The 20,336-nt window shown below is 44.8% G+C and overlaps 1 protein-coding gene across 9 annotated transcripts in view; it reads right to left on the bottom strand.

Moving 5' to 3' along the window:
- Nucleotides 1-20,336, bottom strand: part of RIOX2 (ribosomal oxygenase 2) — a 1,008,555-nt gene that overhangs the window by 43,338 nt on the left and 944,881 nt on the right. Inside the window, exon 10 of one of the 9 annotated variants that reach the window (XM_069204777.1) lies at nucleotides 9,182-9,219. The exons of the other annotated variants lie outside the window; for them this stretch is intronic. Within the exon in view, the coding sequence (XP_069060878.1) occupies nucleotides 9,208-9,219 (12 nt within the window). The 3' untranslated portion in view covers nucleotides 9,182-9,207. The remainder of the gene's footprint in view (nucleotides 1-9,181; nucleotides 9,220-20,336) is intronic. 9 annotated transcript variants of the gene reach the window in all.

Raw genomic sequence — 20,336 nt, 5'->3', positions numbered from 1 at the left:
TGGGGTACTGCCACTGCAGGCCTATGGCTTCTTATCTCCTTGAGGGGGGAATTATTTCCCGGGTACTAGATTGGGACCCTTTGAAGAACTCCTTTTGCTTACCATTGTTCCCCCCCACTCTGCTGCTGGGAACACTGCCCACCTCTGGCGGAGTCTCCCCCTGGTACTCACCCAGCAGTCTGCGTCCATAGCAAGCTTCCTGGAGTCAGTCAGCTTACTATCAGTCAAGTGCTGACGCAGCTCTGAAAAAACACAGACTAGACAAGTGCTCCCATGCAATTAAGTTGTACAGCCCCTGAAAATCTGTCACATTACTGCCCTTCACCCAACCATCCAGTGCTCTGCAAAAGGAATCTACACATTCTAACCAGGTCTGGGAATCAGTTTTCTTACTCCCTCTAAACTGATCGCTGTACTTGTCAGGAGTGAGACCGTACCTGGTGGGAAGGGCCTCCATTTCAGCATAGGTGAAATTGTACCCCTTACCCAAAAGGGAGCAAAGTGTCTCTCCTCTCCCCTAAGAAGTGGTTCCACAATCCTGCTCCCCAATGCTTCTCAGGGACCCCATTCATGTGGATAGGTGCCTCATATCCCTGAAACCACCTCTGGATTTCATCTCCCTTCTTGTACTCTCTCCCTACATTCTTGGGAATGTGTACTATTCTATCTGATTGCACTGAGGTATTGCTGCCACCATCATTGCTGGATCTACTCCTCTCATCCAGCTCCTTCATTCTGAGGCTCATGGTCTAAAAACATCTTCCTTTCCTCCATGGCCCGCTTCTCCTTTTGGTCCTCTCCAACTCTATCTGGAGCCTCCTGGCTTCTCTCCTGTCTGCCAGCACCTCTGACGTCAGGCCTTTAGAACCACCACTGCTGCCTGACTCGGAGGGTACTTCCCCACCTAGCAGCTCCTGCACCCTCAGCACATCTTGCCCAGGATTTGGGTTCACGGACTCCCCAGTTGGATCCTCAGACTGACCACTGGGAGTTCTGGCTGCTACCCAGCCCCTCAGTGCCTTTTGTAGCTCCTCCTTCTTGGTGAGACCTCTGACTTGGACTTTGAGGTTTTTGCAAACTGCCTTCAGTTCCTTCACGATGTAGGTTTCCAACCTATGCTCCTCAAAAAACAAATCCTGAGATGCAACTAATGATGCTCTAGACTGAGACATGTTGTTGTTGGAGTTCACTTGAGCTCAAGACCAAAAAATAGACCAAAGGAAAAATTCAAAAAAATCTGTATGTGGCACGTAGTGGTCTGTGATATGATAGTAACGCACACCAATCACTGTGGGTCAAGTGCAAATGCAAGTCCTATCCTCACCACTGACAACCAATGTTAGAAATGGGGTCTCTAGCTGGCAGTCTGTTTGCACCCTGTCCAAGACTCTAGTCAGGATAAGGGAGATACCCGCTCACATAACCTCTGCTCACCTCCTTGGTAGCTTGGCATGAGCAGTCAGGCTTATCACAGAAGCAATGTGTAAAGCATTTGAACATAACACACAGTGAAAACACTACAAAAGGACACCACACCAGTTCTAGAAAAACAGCCAATATTTATCTATATAAAACAAGACCAACTATGATAAAAATCCAAGATACAATAAACAAGATTCAAATTTTGTAAGAATTACTTAAAAAGACAGTTCCTTGAAGTCAATAGCTCTGTCTGGGGCTATTGCGGCGTCGTGAACAACAAATTTAACAATTCAGGCCGGCTGAGGCATTGCGGGCCAGCTACGGTGTCAGGAAGACCCACAAATAGTACCTTGTAATTGCAGGGCGTTGTGATTGTAGCGATGAGGTCGAGAGAGCAGCATTGCAGGAGTTGCGGTGTCCGTTCCAGAGATCGGTGCGAGGGGCGTTGGGCACTTGAAGTCACACGCTTTGCAGATCGAGCTCTGGGCTGATGAAGTCAGGAGCGCTGGCATGGATGGCGTCGGGCTGTGGTGCGAAGCAGGACGATGCGACGTGCGGTGCCCACAAGTCACGGTGCCGGCAGCAGCTTGGTGATGGCACCCAGCCGTGTCAGTGAGAGCAGGGATGCGGTGTGAAGCAGGACGGTGTAATGTGCGGTGTTACCAGGTCATGGTACAGGCAGCGTAGTTGGCGTTGCTGAAGCTCTGTTGTCGGTAGGTCTAAGTCCGCAGTGGGGCATGGGATAGGCTCTATGCGGTGTCCACGGGTCACAGTGCAGACAGGGATGCCTGGTGACGACACTGGAGTCGATGGTGCTGGAGTCTGTGGACCAGGGCTGTGGTGCAGGATGGGACAGTGCTTTGTGTACCTCACGAGCGGTGTCCACAGGCCATAGTGCAGGCAGCAGCGCTGGTGTCAGCAGGAGCATCATCGTCGGGGATGCCCTGGCTGGGGTGTGAGCAAGGCAATTCCGGATTGCGGGGCCCACAGGTCACGGTGCAAGCAGCGCCTCAGTGGCTACATCAGGTGGCGTCATCGGTGAGACCAGGGTTGCGGAGTGAAGCGTGGTGGTGCGGCTCCGTGCGGTGTCAGCAAGTCACGTGCAGGCCAGCGGCGTCATTGGAGGCATCACAGTGTTTTTTCTTCTTGAACAGCACAGAACACACAGTTCCCAGTGCTGCAGGCAGATGAAACTGAAGTCTTTGGTATCCCTGAGACTTTCAACAGGAGGCTCTTCAGCTCTTCTCTGAGATTCCTCTTGATCCAGAAAGATTCTAAAAGCCTGGGGTTTTGGGTCCCCTACATATACCCCTTTCTGCCTCTGAAGTAGGCCTACTTCAAAGGAAAGTCTCTGTTGGTGACAAGATCCTGCCCTGCCCAGGCCAGGCTCCAGACACACCCCAGGGGGTTGGAGACTGCATTGTGTGAGAGCATGCACAGCCCTTTCAGGTGTAAGTGACCACTCCTCCCTCCATTCTAGCCCTGATGGCCCATCAGCATATGCAGGCTACACCCAGCTCCCTTTGTAACACTGTCTAAAGAAGAGGTGCAAACAGCCCAACTGTCAAACTGACCCATATGGGGAATCCATAAACAGGCAGAGGCACAGAATGATTTAAGCAAGAAAATGTCCACTTTCTAAAAGTCATATGTTGCATGCATCCTTTCTCTGACTCTGGAAAAATACCCATATATTTCAGGTGAACACACTACTTTACCCCTCACACTGGTTTCGCCGAAATTAATTATCCTACCTAGGCCTGATCAGATTCCACAGACAGCACTGACGTATTGTGCCATCAGAGCGTCATTTAATACTATTTAAAGAGCCTCGAAATGTAGCATCCAACAAGACTTACTGAAGAGCACCTGGTCTTCTCACTACTTTCACGGCGAGCCGGAGCTACCTCTGTTTAGGGACCACCAGAACAGCCCCTCTATGCCTCCCACCTCAGGTAACCCTGGGCCCGCCCTCCGTGCGCCACAGGCTTCTGGAAGCTGTAGTCGAAGGCGCTTTCATTGTGCACCGAAAATACAAGCCCCAGAACACACTTGTTTGCAGTTTACAACCGCAGCGCTGGGAGCGGCGCTGTGGAGACGTGGAGCCTGGGACACATGGGCACCCCTCATCACTTTACATGCAGTGAGAATGTCTTCTACATTTAGTCCGGACCCTGAGGGGAATGGCTTTAAGGTGTAGTAAACTCCAGCTATGTCTACCTACCCGAGGGCTCCATGTCCATGAGGCTGGTTTCTGCTTCTAGGCTTTTGAGCTTTAAACAGGTGCAGTCTGGGAGCTGTAGTCTTGGTTTAATGCACCTGAACCAGTTACACTTTTCCCGTGGCCACTGCATGCAGATCACATTGTGGTCAGCCAGCCTCGTGTACACTGCAATACTTTCCCAGCTACTCCCAGAATGAGGTGGGGCCATGGAGGCTTGTTCCCACCCACCCTGTGATGAAGGGCTGCAGTGCTACACAGCCTTGCTGATTGACAGCCAGCTTTGGAAACCCAGGGCTTATGCTAAAGCGCCCAGGCTGTTTTCTTTGACCGAGTCTTCAGTGCGTCATAAGAGGCAGTACCTTACAGTGCTGTGGGCTGCCGGAGGCCAGGGCTGAGATCAGGTAAGCCCTATAAATCCTGCGACACCCAGCACATGAGCTGTAGCACATTTGTCTTACAAAAGTGTCTGTAGTTTTGCCTCACCCTCGCGCAGAGCGAGGGTCACACTGTTATGAATGATGCAGAAATTGAAGCTGGGGCGGAGCCCTGCCGCCCTAATGAAGAAACTGCCACTGCTCAAGTCCCTTTTCAAAGATCAGACCTGTCACTTGTGGTATCCATTTCTCTAAGAAGGTTATGCAGGAGTGTGCTGAATCCTCTGATCCCTCTGGGACTCCAAAAATGTGCAGTATCTCTTTCTGATTTCTATCCTCAAATTCAGATATATCTGTTTGAAGGATCTTAGCTGTGGTTTGCAGCTTTTGGGCATCTTTGTTTAAAAGCGTAGCATCAACTTCCAGTGAGTTGATTCATGATTCTGCTTCACTAACTTTGCTGTTTATAGTTCTAATGTCAGATTTTATTGAGCACAATTCTTGTTGCATCACGTCTGTGTTGACTTTGGTGGACTTAGCAAGATTGTTCACTTCAGCTAGTTTTTTTAAGGCTCATATCCATGGTATTATTTGTGTGAGTCTTCGCTTTGATAGGGGAGTCTGGTAGTGGCGGTTCTGCTTTGGTGCACTTGTGACTTGTTTTGATCTCTTTTTCTGCCATGGTTTTGCTGGATAGCGGATGATTAAGTATGTAAGTCAGAGCGTCTTATAATGTGGACTTGATGACCTGGTGGTAGGCCACAGCCCCAGAGAGGAATGAAGAATGGCATGCTGAGAGTACTCAAGGTAGAGTGCAGTGTCGTGCAGTGTCCCAATCTCCTGTTAAGGCAGCAGACTAGTGAATAAGCAGCTGGGAAATTATGAGTATCATAAGTAGGGATTGAATGAGTGGCAGTGGCTACCTACACTTGTTAGTAAAGTAGACTGAAGCACACAATATCTCTGGAGGCACGTCCAGCTAGAAGTGAATAAAGAGCATGTAATGGAATGAAAGTTTGGTTTGAACTTAGTAGAGGCACAGTCAACAGCACATATTAGTTAGTGGGGCTCACTGACTTACATTTGCAGTGTATCTGGTACATTAGTAAAAGTTGGCCGATCGAGGAAGAGGGAAAGGTTTACATACAGGACAGCATGCAATTGTGTTCTCAGTCCCTTGCCTGATCTTGCACGTCTGCCCTTTTCTTTCCTTCGCACTGCCGGATCAGGTCTCGAGGAGTAAAGACGACTGTAGGCTCAGTTGTTTCGATAATGGGTGGCTTCAGAGAGGGTGCCAGGGTTTTCCATATCCGTTTTGCCAGGTACGGGTTACAGGATGATTTGTTGACTTGGGGTTCATCCTTTTACTTACCTCTGCAGCAAGAGTGACGCAACTGCGCCACCATTCACTGCGCTGTGGTTGCTTTATTTTAATACAGAAATACATTCATTACATGAGCAAACTATAGTTAGAAATACCTTACATTCATAACCAAGCAAAGATCATTTACTCTCACACAACAACCTGGTTATTCATCTACTTTTGTAAACCGCAGCGTGGACAAACAAAATCAGAATTGCCTGAACAATGAGGGAATTCTTGCTGATACTTCCTCTGGCACCATTTGCCCATCTCACAAGTCTAAAGCTTAACTGTTAATCATGAAGTAGATTTTAATGTTTTAGGCATGTATACAGTAGTCTTCTGACCTTAAGCCAAATAAAATCACTGAAGTAAGGGAGGAGTGAAATGGGCCAGTAACCTGCTACAATTTTGGGACAAGATGTTTTTTTCTCTCCAGGTGCAGTTTTGATAGCTTTCTTGCTGGAGTCTCAGATTCTATTCTTGAGGAGGGACATGTTGATCACACTTCTGAATATGGTGCTATAAGCAGGATAGAATCTGAAATTGTGTGTTCTGGTTTCTTCACTTTACTCCTTTCCACAGCCATCTTTGCACTCCCTGACACCGTACGTTCAACTTGGCTAGGAAGAAAATGGAACACAAAGTGGTGTGTGGTCAGAGGCAAATCTGAGGTTCAGCTCTGCGAATCCTATGCTATGGAGACCCATACCAAAGCCTACTATGAACGTTGTGCTTGGAGTACAGAGTGATGATTATGGCACTCTTCTGTGTGGCCATCTATCTGAACCAGATTGAATATGTAACCAGGACAGCATAGGACTCTTTTGGAATGCAAGGTGGTGAGGAAGAACACCTGTATAGATGTAAACCCTGTGCCACACTCAGAACGTTGACAAGACATTTAATCAGTGCCAGAATGGGGCAGGTGAGATGGCGGCAACCTCATTGAAGAAGTGGGACCTTTAGCCCCTGGTGTGTGAATTTCACTCCCACTACATCAGAGCCGTCCAGGACCTGCTGAATTCCAGTTGTGGTTAGACTCCTACCACGCAGATGGCCCTGTAAAGATGCCATACCCTGGAGGTTAATATTGTGAGCTAAGATCCCAGTCAGCATCATCTGTGCTCTTGGAGATTAACCACATGGCACACCTGCTGTACTTCACCTATGCTCAAAGAAGTTCACCATGCTGGATAGAAAAAGAAACAAATTGGGATTTTTCAAGCCCCGCAATCCTGAGACCAAGAAGTGGCAGAGGAAAATGTTTGAGGACTCTCTGGGAGAAATCTTTTGAACTTTCTAGCCATGCACTGCCTGCTGACCTAAAAGAAAACACTGGGTTAGTAGAGGTAGCTTTGAAAATGATAGTGGAACAGAAAACAGAAGCTAGGGTCATATCAGGTAAGATTCAAGAGCCTGATCACCAGGCAGCAGAGCCTATGACAGTGTTGGATGAAGTGGCTGCCTTCACAATTTGCACTACTGAAACTATGCTGCAAGTGCTTTGAGTACCACACATGATCCTGCTGGTGTCACTTTGTCTGAGATTGAACAAGTGTTGGAGGAATGGATGGACAGAACACATATTGTGTGGTGCAACCTGAGATTTCCCATGGAAACCAAAAAAGATGCAGCAGCACGTCACAAAATGTTGATGGTGGTACATCATTCTGAAAAACGTAAAAGAGAAAATACTGCAGGAAGCAATTGAGATGAAGTTAGTGATAATGAGTGAGTCCTACTCTTCCTGCACGTGATGGTAGTCGGCAAAAAGTTAGTGGGTGGGAAGCTTACAGATTCACTGGGTTTTCCTGTAGATTAGTGGTTCCCAACCTATTCACATCTGTGGACCCCCACTTTATCATTACTGGAACCTGGGGACCCCTACTAAATCATTATTGGAATCCGGGGACCCCCTACTAAGCAATTACTGAAAGCTGGGGACCTAATCTGTTAATTTTAGTGTATTTTCTGAGCAGTCGCGGACCCCCTGAGGAGGCTTTGCGGACCCCCAGGGGTCCCCGGACCACAGGTTGGGAACCACTGATGTAGATCAGTAAGTGGAAAAGGTAGAGGAGAAGATATGTTTTTTTCGAAGCTGAGTCAGCCACAGTTTTTTCACATGTTTAATCAAGGACAGCTGATGACCTCAGAATTAGAACAGTGAGCTGTCAAGGGTTCTGTCCAGCGAATAGCAGCAAACTGTAGGACCTTCTGCTGATGGACTTAGGAGGACACTGGGAGAAGGGCAAAGGGGATTATGGGAAACCTATATTTTTTTTTAGGAGCAGATGTTTCTGCAACACTTTTTTCCTTCGTTGTCTTACTTTTTTCCTCTTCCTCACCAGCTTTAATTAGTGCTCTGCTCTAGGGTCATAGGTTTATAACCAACAATTTGATTATGCAGAAGGATTTTGTAACATAAATTGATGAATCTTAATCCTTAAACTGGCAAAAGCAATTATAATGTTTTTACTGCCTATGCTGTTAAATGTGCTCCACAAACCTTTACTCTTTTTTTATTGATTAATAAAATGATTAAAATGAAAGAGGAGCATCAATAGGTCTGCACAATGTTACTGGTATGTGAAACAAGTTTGTTATGTTCGGTAAATCTATGGAATACTTCCCTGGCATAAGTAGTTAGGTAACTGAGGAGGTTTCGCTACTGCTTCCTTTTAGCAGTTGTAATCACTTAGAAATATACCCTTTTGAATATACTGCATATCAGCACTGCATGGTGTCTTGCCTGTCTCCTTCTTAGGCCATCAACATTTACAGTTCAATTTTTAACCCAGCCTTTACAAAACAGGTAACTCGGATTGCACGGTGTACTGGTTTTTGTTTACTTTAATGCTCCGTCTTCACTAGGTTAAGGCTTGTGGTTGTTCTTAACAGGGTTGGGTACCGTAAGCCCTTTCAATGCTATCATATGTGATCAATGAGTATGCAGACAACTCTTTGTATTGCATTGTTGTATTTGATACTTTGATTTTGTCTGTGAAGACTTGGTCCAGTGTACAGACTCTTGAATAAGAGTGGCCTTTAGCTTGTCTGACATGGTCCTGGGCTTCCAAATTCTATATGAAGTTAGTTGTCCTTTTATGTTCACTTCAGTCAAACCATAGTTTAACACCTGAAAACATTTAATTTTCTATGTTTCATGCAGTTCTCATTTATCTTGTGCCAACCAAGTTACATTTTTTTCGTTTTCGCTACTAAACCAGTCTATATGTTGTTCTATTTCTGAGAAATGCTTATCTGTTCACTCAAAAACAGCTGAACGGTGTTATTCTTTTTCTATCCTAGCTCAAGGCTTGATTCTTTGTAGGAGAGGAAAGCTGAAGTCTGCAGGAAATCCTGCTGAGTTATGTGTTTTTACACTGGAAGGTCTCTGGTTAGGCCTTTTCTGATTTATGTTTAAAACTAATGAGGGAAGTTGAGAAATCTAAAATTAAGAAGTCTAATAGTGGCACATCTGTCAGAAATATGTATAGCCACATCCATTCAAGGATGTTTGCACTCACTGTGATATTTGTGTTTCCTGGCTCATTTGTTTCACTTATAACCCATGCTGTCTTGAACATATATATATCATCTGCATGTTTCACTCATCAGAGTTGCTGGTCTGAGGCCTACCGGGGTCTCTGCAGCATTGCAGATGAATAACCAACAAGTTTCTTTTCCATATCCGTATTCTGCCCTATTTATGGGCAATGACATCATTTACGCTCTATCACATCACCTCACATCAGTTTTTTTGGAAAATGGCACAGTGAAACAGGGAGTACCTACCCAAAAAGCGATGGTGTGCCCTGATTTTAAGTAGACCCCTGTAGTAAAAAAAAAAAGATATCTGAATGACGATTAACCCTTCAACAAACATCACTATTCACCTGTATGTAAAAATTCTGTATCTCCTAGATATTATATATGCATGGATGGCTTTATATGCAGTGGAATACAGACTGAAGTCTTGGCAAACCAGGTTTACAGTTACATTTAGAGCAACAAGGATACGTTTGGGGGCCATACGAATGTTGGTTAGGAAACATTTAATGAAGTGCTCAACTTTGCTAATGAAGATACTCTAAAGTCGGCTATGAACCTGTTTTAGTGTTGCTTCTTTGCCCCAAGTCAATGTTTAATGCCGGATGTGCTGGTCTTTTTGAGACTTCTCATTTGGGGTGTTATGAGCTTTAGAGGTCTGGATTTTTCCTATTCTCTCGTAATTTTTCATCTTCAATACTTCTCAGAAGGACATGTGGTTGTTATTGCAGGGACTAAGTTAGGAGATGCCACTATTTGTTAACTATTGGCATCTCGTGACAGGACGCTGGGTCTGTTTTGCTGTTAGAAATTACAAGATTTGCTGGACTTTGAATAGATGTGTTCCATTTTACTTTGAGGTGATGCTGGCAGTGTCCCTTTAAGCTTGTTTTGTGAATCTCTGTGCCTGGCTTTGCATCAGTTGGACCCTCCGTTACATTGGGCATTTTTGTGCCATACTTTGAGTTTCAAAATAAATTATGAGTACTATACTACTCTGCTGTTTAAATATCTTATGGGGGATCATGGCATTTTGTTCCTCGTGTGCTCCCTTCTTAACAACCGGTTCTTGCTGAAGTTTCTGGGTTTTTAAAGTGGTTCAAAGATAGGATTGGAGGTGGTGCTGACAGTGTGTCATGTATTTTGACATAAGTCTTGCCCACCTGTTCCATTCCAGGCCTAATCTCAGGAACCTGCGTTTTATTGTTGGGAGTGTTACATGAGGTGAAGTGGTTCTTTACAATGATTTACTCTACATTTCACCAGCATGCAAGCAGATAAGTGATATGTAACTTATTCCACTGATTTCATACATCCTTCAATCCGTTTTCTAACATTCATGTATAAACATGTCTTCAGGCCTACATCCATTGTACATGTAGGGCCTGTTGTCTTCAATGAAATTTGTAAAACTCCTCCAACTCATGGACTCATCACTCGTGCACCCAGAATGCCAAAAAGCCAAGAATATGCAGCTGTGTTAGTGAAGCAGTCTGTTCACTAAAATTGAAGCTTCTGACAAACACTGACACTTTGTTAACTAACAATGAAATAACAAACAAGGGTGTTTTACTGTCCCCGTGTTTAAAAAAAATCAGAGCTTCAAAACATAGGAAGCAAACTTGTTCATATTCACTCAAAGCACAAATTCAATTGCTCTCAATTTTCAACAACCTATATTTGATGTGCATCTATTCAAATGTGACAATTCCTCTTCTACTCTCTTATATTTGTAAACTACCTACAACCTGCCCTCTTTATAGAATGCCTCAGTCACCTTTTTTAGTGACCTCATTTACTAGCTAAAAATATAATTATTTGAGACTATAGTCTTTGGCTGGAACAACTGGAATGCTCTTACATCGAAGAATTCCTACAAGATACATGCACGTAGAAATGCGTACATCCAATTCCACCCCTGCACATGATAAAATGCACACTGCATATCTCTCGTTTGCCACAAGTCTTTATGTTAACAATTTTCCCAGTAACCTGTCTTGATACCGATCTTCTTCAAAGAGCAACCATCCTGCCACCTAAAAGAGCTGACTACCCTGCTCAAACTTGCACACAAATATAGAAACATCAAAAAGCCGGACATACATATTTTAACCAACAATATGTGCAGAAATGTTTAAAAAAAAAAAATAGGTCTTAAAATTTCTAGCATATCTTAATTTATAAATAACGTCTGTAAACATTAAATAAAGTTTGTTTGTGTTATGAGCTTTTTACTTACAAAAATGCATAATCACTCCAAAAATCAATTGCTTACTAACGAAATACAAGATTGCACAAAAATAGGCTGTGCACTAAAAAGAATTAAAAACAATGTGGATCTACTTGAAGATAAACCCAACAGTCATAATTAGGCCAAAGGCTATCAAAACATAAGTGGTAAAAAAAATGAACTCTGTCAGAAATGTGAAGGCCACACAAGGTCGTTGCTGCCTTGAGCCTGCCACGTTAAAGCTCCTGGTAGAGGTAGGGAGACTGGCTATCCCTTATTTTGAATATTACTTAGTTGCGATGTGTGGCCCGCTGGCTAACGGGCTACTGTCTTCACAAAACAGAGATGACTAAGAGTGACTTCTGTAATGAGCTTATGGTCTATACTCTTCTACGCAAGGTATTTTTCCATCTATTGTTTTGATCCAGGGGGCCACAGCGTGTTTGGCTAGATGTGGTAAATCAATGGCAGAACACACCCCTTCACCCCAGCTGTTCCTCAAGTGGGTGTCCCGACCACAACAGGGAAGATACAACTGGGGTAGCTGCAAGTTTGACATGGCAGGCATTTTCACGGTGGGTGATCTTATCCCAAATAGGGACCTGATGACCTTCCCTACCTTAGTGTCCCAGTACGACCTCGGGCAATTTCGAACGTTTGCATGCATTAAGCAATCTTTACATCAGTTGTTCTGCATCCAGCACATAATGCCATCCGTGCACAATGTTTTTCAAATTCTGCACACAGTGGGTACATGGGGCAAACTTATTAGATGGCTCTATAAATCCTTTCAGCGCAAAGGGACAAGAACCGTACAGCACTCTGCGTGGCCTGGGAGCGGGGCCTTGCTTATGCTCTGCATGATTCTGATTGGCGGAAGATACTTCAATACTCCCGCAGGCTGTCCCGGGGTGCCAGGTTTCAATATATTCAGCCTAACATCCTTATCAGGGCTTATCTCACATTGGCCATGCTATGTAGGATCTTCCCAACCATGGCCCGATCTGTCCTCGTTGAATGTTACCCAAGGCAGACCTCATTCACATGTTATGGGCTTGCCCCTCACTTATACAATACTGGGCTCAGATCGTAACAAATTCTGTTGTCCATGACAGGCCTCGTCCTACCTAACTCCCCAGCGGATTTGCTCCTATGCTTTTATCCTTGCCAATTTCTGTGAGACCCACCACTACATTCTTAGACAAAGCCCTTATCTTAGATAAACGGGCCATCACTATGCAGTGAAAACATTCAACGGCTCCCCCTATTGCTGCTTGGCCACAAGAGCTGATTAGTGGGTCCGGGTGGAGAGTACATTGCTGCGTAGGAAGGAACGAGCAGGTTCATGGAAGCATTTCATATTGCAGGCCTAGGACATGCTCCTTGAGCAATTTAAGAACATTATCCAAGACACCCGGCCCCCATGAAGGTCCTCCATTAGCTACACCACTTGCGGCCTGCTCTCTGGACGCAAAGTGACCTAGTTGCATCTGTGACCCTTAGTTGGGCGTACACTAGTCAATGGTATTGCCTTGCACGGTGTCTGCATGGAGTGGTCCTGGGGACACGTCCTTTTCCAGTTATTTGTTTCATGGGGCTGGTCTACTGATTTATGATAGAGTTAGACGGCACCAGGATAGTGGGAAAGTTGGGGTTTGGTTAGGAGGAAGGGGGATGTTTGTTGTGTGGGTATGCTGTTACTGTATAAAGAAAAGGTATGCATGCTTACACATTTCCAGCCCATGACTGTCATTTGCACTGGTTGTTGACACGCTACTTTGTGCTATGGAACTTGATTTGTGCACTCTATATACACATGTATTCCAATAAAAAAATTTAAAAAAATCCAAGATGAGATTACAAAGATTACCCAGTCCCAACCATCTAATCACTCAACCACTTATGGCCTAATGCCAGGGTCAAAGCCAGGATATTGTAATGGAATACATCTCATTACTCAATCAATTATTTCAAAGATAAACGTGCCTCCAGTCCCTAATAAAGTATACAAATCTTGCTCTTACTTACTGTTGACCAACACAAAACTTCCAATAGATTGTTACATCGTAAATCTGTACCATGTGGATCTATCTTGAAAGTACCTTTGTTTAACACCTAGCTTGGCATCTCTAATCCACACCTATGAAATGCAGCGTAAAATGTATGCAGCAAACTTTAGTTCACGCTTGACAGCTACCTGTTTTTTGCCAAACTGTTATTTGCTGGCTGCTTTTCGCTCCAAAGTATGATGGGATTGAACTAGCTCAAGCTAAACTTAGAGAACTCAAACCTTCTTCTGAGAGGCACTTAATTGAAACAGACAATACAATTCACAGTCGCTCCGTCAGCGACCAAAGATCACAATCTAGGGTTATCTTTCAAATCTTCTGTCTCGCCTTCATTTTTCAAGACCATCCGACCAGTAAACCTCTGACATGTATCCTGCTTCCTTATTCAACACACAAAACGTTGTTTGATCTGTTTTTTTTGTGTTTTTTTTACTAAATCACTGCAACATTGTGAATCGCACCCTTCTTCAACAAGTACTGGCAATGCCAGTAGGGGTGGCTTATTAATGAAAGTGCCCTGTGCATCGATTGGGTTTGAGCACCAAGTGCACTCAATAATAAGTTATCATACTTGCACTCTGTCACTAATCTTTGCACGGATCCATTCATTCATCCATCCATGCACTCTCTGAAACAACTGCAATAAAACACACACAAACTCACCAACATATGCAATACACATTAAAAGGATATAAGAAGAAAAAATAAAACATTCTGACATCTAAACACAATGGCATATGCTTGCAATAATGAAACTAACATAGTAACGGGTGTCAGTGTGACAAATGTATTATAAATAGTCTCTTGGTTTAAATTTCAAGCATGGCCGAAACATTTACATTCAAATTGTCGGCCAACATGCAATTGTGAAACAACGATACACTATGGACAACAGCATTACATAAGGGTCTCCTGGTTTAAAGAAAAAAAAACAACTGGGATGCGGCGTACTGCAGATGAAACGAAGGGCCAGCAAGCAAACCATTAGTACTGCCTCGATAGCTGTACAATGCCCTCAAGAAATATTAAAATATCAGTGAGGAGAAGCAAAGAAATGAAAGAGAATCTATAAAAGGAGAAATCAAAATTAAAAGAGTGGTTAACCAGCCATGACAAAAAAGCACACTTTTTCAGGTGGATGTACATGTGATGAGGAAATGCCTTCATTCATGGGCAAGAGAGCCAATGACTGATGCGGTCTGAACCATTACCCCATACAGTATGCTACTCAGACCGACCAATGGCAGTACAGAGCTGATCCAAATTCAGAACAGAGCTGACCCACATTCCCCTCTTTGTATCTGTATGGATATATATATATATATATATATATATATATATATATAAAATCAGAAAAAAAGAATCATAAAGAAATCTCTCACAGTGAAAATAGAGTTTTATTGTGATGCCAATGACCACACGTTTCAGCTTTGCAGCCTCTCTCAAGTGTAGGTTTTATATTCTTTAGAAAATATATAGTACAAACCAATCACCAGCAATTTAAAAAAACATAATAAACAGGTGATGTTTCAATGAACCACAAAAGTGACATCGTAGACCACAGAATGTGTCATAATTTTACGAGTTAATAATCTCAATCTAACCCTTACTCACAAGATCAGTAACAAGAGTATTGAATATCTGGAAATTTGTCTCACTGTAATTCGGGGACAAATTGTAACTAGACTTTTCAAGACGGATACAGCTGGCAACAGCATATTGCATGAGGATAGCTACCACACCACCAATTTAAAATGGAGCATTCCATTCGGAAAATTACTATGCTCCAAAAGGAATTGCTTACATAAAGAAATGTATGACACAGAATGTGACATAATGGAAAGATTTCAGGAAAGGGGGTATCCAAATAGAGTACGGGGTGGTTGAATTTACAGGGGGATTTTTCAAATGTGGGAAACATGAGACCGGTAAAAGAATAGTAATAACTGCAGTACACATCAATTAGACAGTGGGTATGAGTGAAAACTTTCAAGTTTCATTAAATATACATCTGAATATTGCACCTATGTTCTGGAATGCCCCTGTAAATTGTGGTATATAAGGAGCATAACGTTCCCTGTCAAAAAGAGAATACTGGAACACCTTTCAGCAATAAAAAACACAATCAGAGTTACGCAGGTGCTAAGCGTTTTTATTTGAAACATCAAAGTAAACCTGACCTCCTCTTGGCATTGACAGGGTAGAAACACCAATCAGAGGAGGAAACAGAGAGAAGCTACTACGTGTCATGGAATCATTTCTGATTATAGAGTTAGACACCAAGGTCCCACGTGGGTTAAATATCGATGGAGAATTGACAGTACACATCCGATACTTGTGACAATATCATTGTCATCGCCTGTCCTTTTCTTCCTCCTTATGGTTATGTTCTTTAGTAGTATTTATTGCTTTTACTTTCTATTACTTTGGGATGAACGGTTGTACCAAATCATGTTCATGCCTCATGCTCCTTGGAAGACATTGATGTCTGTGATCCATTGATGCCAATATTAATCATACACTACCTTTTTTCAAAGTTCAGGAATTCTTGTATTAATTCATTACTACATCATCATAAATATATGATATTGCTGGCATTCATCAAATTACAAGTACATGCCCTACATCGTAATTCACAGAGCCACTATTTTGTCTGTTCAAGCCCAAATGGGCAACATACACATCCTAATCCATGCCTACCTCCAATAGTAGGTTGCTGGACATCAGAAGGGTAATTTTCCTTAGGTGGCCCTTCCAGCCCAGAAGGGCGGTGGCCTGCCACCATATCTGGATGAGTTTTCTGGTGTGTACAGGGAGAGTGCAAGCTAGTTTGGCCCAATAGAGCGCCCCCTCATAGCCCTTTCTGCCTGTAGGAGGTTGGTCTGGCTTATAGTGGGTACCTTGTGGTACTTACACCTTGTGCCAGGTCCAGTTATCCCTTATTAGTAGATTAGAGGTGTTCTAGCAGCTTAGGCTGAACTAGGAGACATGCAAAGCTCCTACCATATATCTATAAACTCCACTTATATAGCCTAGCACTATATCATAAGAAAACACAATACTCAGTGTTACTAAAAATAAAGGTACTTTATTTTTTGTGACAATATGCCAAAAGTATCTCAGAGGATATACTCCCTTAGGAGGTAAGTAATATACACAAAATATACACACAAACCAAAATCAGGTAAGTAAACAGTTAGAAAAGTAGTGCAAACACTGTAGAACACAAAAGAATGCAATAGGAGACACTAGGCCTAGGGGCAACACAAACCATATACTCCAAAAGTGGAATGCGAACCACAAATGGACCCCAGGTCTAGTGTAGTGTGTAGAGGGTCGCTGGGAGTGTACGAAAACACTAAGGGTGTCCAAGATACCTCACCACAATATCCTGAAAAGTAGGAGTAAAGTTACCCTACTACCCTAGAAAGACAGTAAAGTCGAGATAGGGGATTCTGCAAAGATAACAACTGACTGCAAAGCAATGAAGACAGATTCCTGGACCTGAGGACCTGTAAAGGAAGGGGACCAAGTCCAAGAGTCACGCAAGTGTCCGTACGGGGGGGGAGGGGGGTAGGAGCCCACTAAACCCGGATGAAGGTGCAAAAGGGCTGCCTCTGGGTGGAAGAAGCCGAACATTCTGCAACAACGGAAGGTGCCAGGAACTTCTCCTTTGGTCAGAAGATGTCCCACGGCGTGCTAGAAGATGCAGAGTTGTTTTCACGCAGAAAGACCGCAAACAAGCCTTTCTAGCTGCAAGAGTCGCGGTTGAGGATTTTGGGTGGTGCCAGGGCCCAGGAAGGACCAGGAGGTCGCCCCTTGGAGGAGGAGACAGAGGGGGCACTCAGCAACACGGAGAGCCCAAGCAGAAGCAGGCAGCACCCGCAGAAGCACCTGAACAGGCGTTCAGAAGATCTGAGCACGACGGTCAACTCAGCACAACAAAAGAGGGCCCCACGAAGTCGGAGTCCAACTTAGCGAGTTGGGTAATGCAGAACAGAGTGCTGGGGACCTGGACTAGGCTGTGCTCGAAGGAAGTCTTGCAATAGTGCACAGAAGCCCGAGCAGCTGCAGTTCACGCAGTACACAGGATTACTGTCTGGCATGGGGAGGCAAGGACTTACCTCCACCAAATTTGGACAGAAGGGCCACTGTACTGTAGGGGACACTTGGATCCAGCTCCTGTGTCCCAGGGACCTCGCTCGTCAAGATGAGAGGGGACCCAGAGGACCGGGGATGCCGAAGTTTGGGGCCTGCGTTGGCAGGGGGAAGATTCCGTTGACCCACAGGAGATTTCTTCTTGGTTTCCAGTGCAGGGTGAAGGCAGACAGCCCTCAGAGCATGCACCACCAGGAAATAGTCGAGAAAGCCGGCAGGATGAGGCACTACAATGTTGCTGGTAGTCTTCTTGCTACTTTGTTGCGGTTTTGCAGGCGTCCTGGAGCAGTCAGCGGTCGATCCTTGGCAGGAGTCGAAGAGAGAAGTGCAGAGGAACTCTGGTGAGCTCTTGCATTTGTTATATGGTGAGATACCCACAGGAGAGACCCTAAATAGCCCTCAGAGGAGGATTGGCTACAGAGAAACGTAAGCACCTATCAGGAGGGGTCTCTGACGTCACCTGCTGGCACTGGCCACTTAGAGCTGTCCATTGTGCCCTTACACCTCTGCATCCAAGATGGCAGAGGTCTGGGACACACTGGGGGAGCTTTATGCACCTCCCCTGGGAGGTGCTGGTCAGAGGAGTGGTCACTCCCCTTTCCTTTGTCCAGTTTCGCGCCAGAGAAGGCCTGGGGGATCCCTGAACCGGTGTAGACTGGCTTATGCAAGGAGGGCACCATCTGTGCCCTTCAAAGCATTTCCAGAGGCCAGGAGAGGCTACTCATCTCAGGCCCTTCACACCTATTTCCAAAGGGAGAGGGTGTAACAGCCTCTCTCAGAGGAAATCCTTTGTTCTGCCTTCCTGGGACTGGGCTGCTCAGGCCCCCGGGGGGCAGAAACCTGTCTGAGGGTTGGCAGCAGCGGTAGCTGCAGAGAAAACCCCAGAGAGTTAGTTTGGCAGTACGCAGGCTCTATGCTGGAGCCCCGGGGATGCTTGGAAGTGCCCCCCAATACCAGAATGGTATTGGGGTGACAATTACATGATCCTAGACATGTTACATGTCCATGTTCGGAGTTACCATTGTGACGCTACATATAGGTATTGACCTATATGTAGTGTACGCGTGTAATGGTGTCCCCGCACTCACAAAGTCCGGGGAATTTGCCCTGAACAATGTGGGGGCATCTTGGCTAGTGTCAGGGTGCCCACACACTAAGTAACTTTGCATCTAACCTTCACTAAGTGAGAGTTAGACATATAGGTGACTTATAAGTTACTTAAGTGCAGTGTAAAATGGCTGTTAAATAATGTGCACGTTATTTCACTCAGGCTGCAGTGGCAGTCCTGTGTAAGAATTGTCTGAGCTCCCTATGGGTGGCAAAAGAAATGCTGCAGCCCATAGGGATCTCCTGGAAACCCCATACCCTGAGTACCTAGGTACCATATACTAGGGAATTATAAGGGTGTTCCAGTGTGCCAATCAGAATTGGTAAAATTAGTCACTAGCCTTCAGTGACACTTTTTAAAAGCAGAGAGAGCATAAACACGGAGGTTCTGATTAGCAGAGCCTCAGTGATACAGTTAGGCACCACACAGGGAACACATACAGGGCATACTTTATGAGCACTGGGGTCCTGGCTAGCAGGACCCAGTGACACAGGCAAAAACAAACATACATACAGTAAAAATGGGAGTAACATGCCAGGCAAGATGGTGCTTTCCTACACTGCCCCAAACAGGTTTGTCCAGTCATATTGCTGGTTCGTCCCATGGTGCAAGGGCCCAAACACTGACCACTATTAACTGTGTGGCTCAGCAATATTTACATACATCAGGTAGACCAGTTTCCTCATCATACATTCCCCCTGGTTAGTTTCCGGAGGGCAATGCCGGGTGGGCTATTGTCCCAGAGTAAAAGATGGAGGGTAGCCTTTGTTTTGAGGAAGAAGTCTTTGGGCACCAGGTAGGGGGTGTTTTGCAGCGTGTATATCATGCGTGGCAGGTTCACCATTTTGAACATCGCCGCTCACCCCAGGAGGTAGAGCGGCAAACTTTACAATGCTGTACATCTGCCTCAAGAGCACTCCAGGATCGGTCTGAGGTTGTTCTTGTAAAATAAGTGTGGGTCTTTTGTGACATAAATGCTGAGGTCTTTCAATCCCTCGTTCACCATTGGCATAGGTATCTTGGTCCACAGGATTGGTTGAGGCTCCGTGATTAGGTGCATAAGTAATTTCTGCCAGTTAATCATTGAGCCTGCAAAGGTGCCAAAGATACGGAGGATTTGCATTAGCCTAGGGACAGTAAATGTGGGGTCTGTTACATTGAATAGAATATTGTCCGCATATAGAGATATGTGCTCCTTTCATGTCCCCCAATTGATCCCCTGTACCAATGGATCACTCCAGATCCATTTCACCAGGGGTTCCAAAGCTAGGGCAAATATCAGTAGGAAGAGCGGGCATCCCCTGTCACGTCCCTCGGCGGAGTTCAAAGGTGAGCGACGTCACCCCGTTCATCCTTACTCGCGTCTGGGGTCCCTGATATAAGGTACGGACCCATCCCATGAAGGCAGGGCCAAATCTGAGACGCTCCAAGACCGCATGCTGGTCCCACAGTTCAAGAAAGCCCATTGGGATGGACGTAGTTTCATCTACAGGACTTCCAAACTGTGGAACTATCCTCCGGCGGATCTGAAGAACCGCTCATCACTTTCCTGTTTTAGGAAAAAGCTCAAAACTTGGCTTTTTAATCTTTTATAGTAGGGTTCTTCCCTTTCTTCTTGTTTCTGTTTGTGATTAGCACCATGACACCCTCGGTGTACGTGTGCTCTATAAAATGTATTTTCAATTCAACTTTGTTTTATTAAGATTTTTCCGTGTTTTGACAATAGTACAAAACATCACACCTACATCCACTGACCGGTGGAGGACATAGGCAAAGGGAAGGAAAGAAACAAGTTAGAGCTAAGAAGGAGGACAGTCGGAATGGGGGATAATTGAG

The sequence above is a fragment of the Pleurodeles waltl genome, chromosome 8, assembly GCF_031143425.1.
Source record: "Pleurodeles waltl isolate 20211129_DDA chromosome 8, aPleWal1.hap1.20221129, whole genome shotgun sequence".
NCBI lineage: Eukaryota > Metazoa > Chordata > Amphibia > Caudata > Salamandridae > Pleurodeles > Pleurodeles waltl.
The sequence above is the reverse complement of the archived record's forward strand: the minus strand, read 5'-3'. Positions and strand labels throughout refer to the sequence as shown.